This window comes from Populus alba, chromosome 1 (assembly GCF_005239225.2).
Source record: "Populus alba chromosome 1, ASM523922v2, whole genome shotgun sequence".
NCBI classification, from domain to species: domain Eukaryota; kingdom Viridiplantae; phylum Streptophyta; class Magnoliopsida; order Malpighiales; family Salicaceae; genus Populus; species Populus alba.
Window position 1 is genome coordinate 10,565,913 of NC_133284.1, and position 4,903 is coordinate 10,570,815.

Here is a 4,903-nt window from a genome sequence, read left to right on the forward strand (position 1 = left end):
TTTTAAGGCATGATTGGCAAGTAAAACCAACTTGCTTACCAGTTACTAAATTGTTTTTGTCAGCTAGCTTAGGAGGGAATTCATGTGGCAGTTACACAGTGCAAGCGCAGTCAGCAATCCTCTTAATTTGAAAACGTTATCTTACATGTCTGAAAGGAAATCTGTAAGCATGATTTGGCTTTGCAGTCTCATCACACACTACTAAGAATCCACCACTAAGAAAAAGCTTCCTCTTGTTCCTCCTTTAGACACCAGAAGCCTCACGAAAACCACGCACTAAGAAAATATCTATCCATCTTATTTAAAGAGCACAAAACTACTTCTCTCGTCAAGGAAATTATATATTTGGTATAAGCCCAACAATCCATTTTGCCCAACCATCATGTCTCCACCATCAAAATCTGAAGAGAGCCCTATTGGCAAAACCTCTCAACCTCCACCAATATCTTCACTAACCACCCGAATATGGCCGGCAAATCTTATGCAAATGATTTTTCAGGAAATAAAAACACAACGAGGTATAACTCTGCCCTTGTTGGCAATGAATTTGACATGGTTTTCCAAAACAGCCATCACAACTGTTTTTTTAGGCAGGCTTGGAGAGCTCCAGTTGGTTAGCGGCACTCTCGGGTTCACTTTTGCTAACGTCACTGGCTTTTCTGTCTTGAATGGGCTGTCCGCTGCCATGGAACCTCTCTGTGGTCAAGCTCATGGGGCTAAGAATTTCATGCTGCTACACAAGACCCTCCTCATGGTAACATTCTTGTTGCTATTAGCAACCCTGCCTATATCTTTCTTGTGGCTTAATGTGGACAAAATTCTAATCCATTGTGGCCAACAAGAAGACATTTCGCGTGCTGCAAAGAACTACCTTTTCTATCTCTTCCCTGACTTAATAATCACCTGTTTGTTATGTCCTCTTAAAGTCTACTTGAGCTCACAAGGTGTAACAGTTCCTATAATGTTTAGCTCAGCTTTGGGCCTAGCTTTTCACATCCCGATCAACATCTTACTTGCAAAAGCCAAGGGTCTTGAAGGGGTGTCTATGGCAATATGGATAACCGATCTTATGGTCGTGATTTTACTTGCTTCATACGTGTTGACGATGGAAAACAGGAAGGGAGGGAATTGGAAGGGGGGAGGGTGGTTAGACCAGGGCGTTCATGACTGGCTCAGGTTGCTAAAACTTTGTGCACCATGTTGCCTTACCACCTGCCTTGAATGGTGGTGCTGGGAGATCTTGATCTTGCTTACCGGACGACTCCCAAATGCCAAGCAAGCAGTTGGGGTGATAGCAATTGTGCTAAACTTTGACTACTTGCTTTTCTCTGTGATGCTATCACTAGCAACTTGTGCTTCCACTCGTGTGTCGAATGAGCTTGGTGCAAATCAAGCAGGTCGTGCTTACCGGTCAGCATATGTGTCTCTAGGAGCAAGCACCATTTCAGGTTGCATTGGTGCCTTGGTGATGGTAGGAGTCCGGGGTGTTTGGGGGTCTCTGTTTAGCCATGATCAGGGAATCATAAAAGGTGTAAAGAAGATGATGTTGCTAATGGCTTTGATTGAAGTAGTAAATTTTCCTTTAGCAGTTTGTGGAGGCATCGTCCGGGGAACAGCTCGGCCATGGTTGGGCATGTATGCCAATCTTGGTGGGTTCTACTTCCTAGCCTTACCAGTGGCAGTACTCTTAGCCTTCAAAGCAGCACTAGGGCTCGGTGGGTTGCTGGTAGGTTTCTTGATTGGAGTGGTCGCGTGCTTGATTTTGTTGGTAGTATTTGTTGTGAGGATTGATTGGGAAGTAGAAGCTGAAAAGGCACAAAAACTGGCGTCCTGTGACGTGCAAGAAGTGGACGTTAAAGAACGCGTGAATCACCGAACCACGGAAACAGTTGATGGTGATGAAGCATGAGAATGACCAGAAAACGGTTGTCTCGTTTCGAACACTCCCATAAATGCTGGACTTCCTGGTATAATCGAAAAGGCATGACACAACTCTCTAAGGAAAAATTACAGCAAAACCAAACTCATTTGAGACAACTCCCTAATGGAACTTTTAAAAATTCGGGATTCCTATCCATTTTCAAGCCTTTCGGTAATTCAAAGGCATCATTTCATCAATTCACTGTTCATGAATCACTCCAAATTTCAATTCCTGGTAGCTTCAGTTCTTATATGGCCAGCCATTTACGATTCTGTCTTCAGATAGTTTCATCAAATCATGAATGGGTCGTAAGAAAGGTTTCTGAAGCAAAAGATGGAAGTCGAACATATACAAGATTCAATACAAAAGAACTCCTTGTTTCCAACGTTCAATAAACATATCTGGGCAAAAAACAACTTACAAAGCTCACTAAGGATAAGATGCCAACTTTTGTTAGTTACTGAAACGACTCTTTTGTGCATCCATAAATGATGGGGTTTTCAATTTCAGTCAAAAGGCTCAAACTGCCATGTCCAGTTACAAAAATTGCATCGATGGACATCATGAACATTGAAGGTATCAATCATCTATAAACCCAGGTCCAGAACTTGAAGCCTCCAGTTCTTTAGCTTTCTCATCATTAAAGCCAAGGACAGCCAGTATCTTGTGGCCGGGGCATTCCACTTCTGACCAAATGCCTAGAAGCATATCACTTGTTGTAACTTCCCCACCACTATCACCTGTAAATTCAAAGATACATCGATGAAAAAAAATTAAAAGCTTTCTGCATGGTGCAACAGCTATTTGTCTCCCTCTATTTTGGATAATAGTTCCCAGCAAAGTTTCATTCAAGAAAAAGCAGGAAATAAAACACACACCAACAACATGCTTTGTTACATCAGCCAAGAACTAAAATTTGGACAAGCAAAAAGACAAAGCCATGTAGGTATAATGGAGCTCAACCAGGAACTCGGAGAATGTGAATATTTTTCAGAACAGTGCAGTTCTTCCAATATAGGAAGAACTGCACTCAAGAATAAATGTAAAATAGTATATTGATTATATGTAACAGGGAAGAAATCCATATAACATCCCAAACCTACAAAGATATAAAGGGGTGTTAGATGAGCGGATTCTAATAACAAAAGCCATGTATTTGTTGCGATTAGAGAATCATATAGATTTTCTAGTTTCTTAGCATATTACAAGATAGTCAAACTCAAAGGTAAAAATCCAGAACTTGTAGAAGGGGCAACCAAACAGCAAAATATTGGTACAAAGACAATTCACACATTTGTGCATGACATCACTTTTCTTTCAGCACCATAAACATACTACAAAATATCTTTGGCAGCTGCTGAAAACATCATGAGTCTCGGTGAAGTCTTGGGCAATGGTATTAGGAAGGTTGCATTGGAGATCTCAAATATAAAGACTTGCAAAACTAGGGCCCTAAAAAGGCAGAAACCATAAATTAGATTTGTTAACCATGAAGTTTACAAGCCACTACTTTTAAGGATGTCATCAAATCAACGAACACGGGCAACAGTCAATCACACATGATACAAGTGTGATAACAGCATGTGGATCACAAATTTCAGATACTAGTTCTCACTAATTCATTAGCTTGGCTAATAAGCGCACCCTTCAGAGAAATTTTGTTTGCATGTTCTTTATACTAGCAACTGAGTTTACATGGCATCCTACAAAAACTAAGGATTGCATTGAAAAGACATTCATTGATATAATATTTCATATTGAACAAAAACCAACCAAAAACAGAGCAAATTATCAGGACTTACCAGATTTTAGTTTATGATCAAGAGCCCAATCGAGGACCTTTTTAGCATCATCAGTCAAGGGAGGCCTCTCAGGAGGGAAATAGTACATGTCAGCCTTGCCAAGTACCTTGATAGTTTCTTCACGTACTTTGAAAACAGTGATTCCATTTGCCCACAGGTATTTCGCAGCTACACTAGTCCCTATGATTCAAAGAAGAACATTAATATAACAGCAAAACAGCAAGTGGCTAGTGGCTCAAAATTAACGATGCAAATGAATAAGAAAATATTTATAAAAAAAAAAAAAGCACCTTCAATCAAGATACCCAAAAGAAGAGCCTCGGTGCCAGTAGTTGCAAACTTGAGCTTCCTGGCTTCCAATTCAGCCATAGTATATGCCTTTATAGCCTTCCATGACCACCTATATTTCCACTCACACCAACAAAAAGAAAACATCAAATTTACCTTAATCCCAGCAAACCCACTAACTAAAATATATTCATTCATTAATTCATAGACTCACTTGGGAACTTTCTCACCGGAAGAACCAAATCTCTCTGGCTTCCTGAAAAAACCTGAAATTGCAATTTAGTCGACTAAATATTAAAGAAAAGAAAACGAAAAAGGAGAGAGAGGAATTAAATGGAAAAAATACGCAGTAGGGAGGCTGGAGAGGACAGTGGCGGAGATGGGGAGGTGGGTGGACAAGCGGGTGGTTAAGATTTTGCGTGAAAATGGTGATGAAGTGAAGGGATTAAGAGAGTGAGGAGGTACTATTAGAGAATGGGGTTGTGTTATGTGGTGGTGCCGTTGACGATTGAGCGCTTGTTGGGCTGTTGTCGATGATGGATTTGGAAGCTTTGTGAAACAAATTGCTGCCATTTTCTGAAAGACAAACACACGCCCTACCTATTTCTCAAACTCTCTGTATCTGTTTTTTTGGACTTCAGAAGATAGAGGGTGGATAGGAGGAAAAAAGGTCATGTACTTCGACGACGTCGTCTACATTTGAGACTGCAATTAAGTTGGACAAACCTGGAGGCTTTTCGCCCCGACTTACCCAAATTGGGGCCCAATTCTACTAAGAAAAAACATTGTTGGCATTTTAAAAAACAATAAATGCATATTTAGATTTTACTAGTTTAGTTGGATAAAAAAAATTTAAGCATAAAAAATATTCATGTAGAATAAAATTATTTGA

The 4,903-nt window shown here is 40.2% G+C and overlaps 2 protein-coding genes across 2 annotated transcripts; one reads left to right on the forward strand and one right to left on the reverse strand.

Annotated features, from left to right (window-relative positions):
- Positions 1-269: 269 nt before the first annotated feature.
- LOC118036052 (protein DETOXIFICATION 56) lies at positions 270-2,186 on the forward strand. Its single transcript, XM_035041744.2, has one exon. The coding sequence runs from the start codon at positions 383-385 to the stop codon at positions 1,907-1,909; it is 1,527 nt and encodes a 508-aa protein (XP_034897635.1). The 5' UTR covers positions 270-382; the 3' UTR covers positions 1,910-2,186.
- Positions 2,187-2,257: 71 nt separating this feature from the next.
- LOC118036053 (ATP-dependent Clp protease ATP-binding subunit CLPT2, chloroplastic) lies at positions 2,258-4,680 on the reverse strand. The gene is made up of 5 exons (XM_035041745.2): positions 4,358-4,680; positions 4,226-4,267; positions 4,014-4,123; positions 3,724-3,903; positions 2,258-2,661 (listed from the first exon to the last, which is right to left on the reverse strand). The coding sequence occupies exons 1-5, from the start codon at positions 4,582-4,584 to the stop codon at positions 2,501-2,503; spliced, it is 720 nt and encodes a 239-aa protein (XP_034897636.1). The 5' UTR covers positions 4,585-4,680; the 3' UTR covers positions 2,258-2,500.
- Between the last annotated feature and the right edge of the window lie 223 nt (positions 4,681-4,903).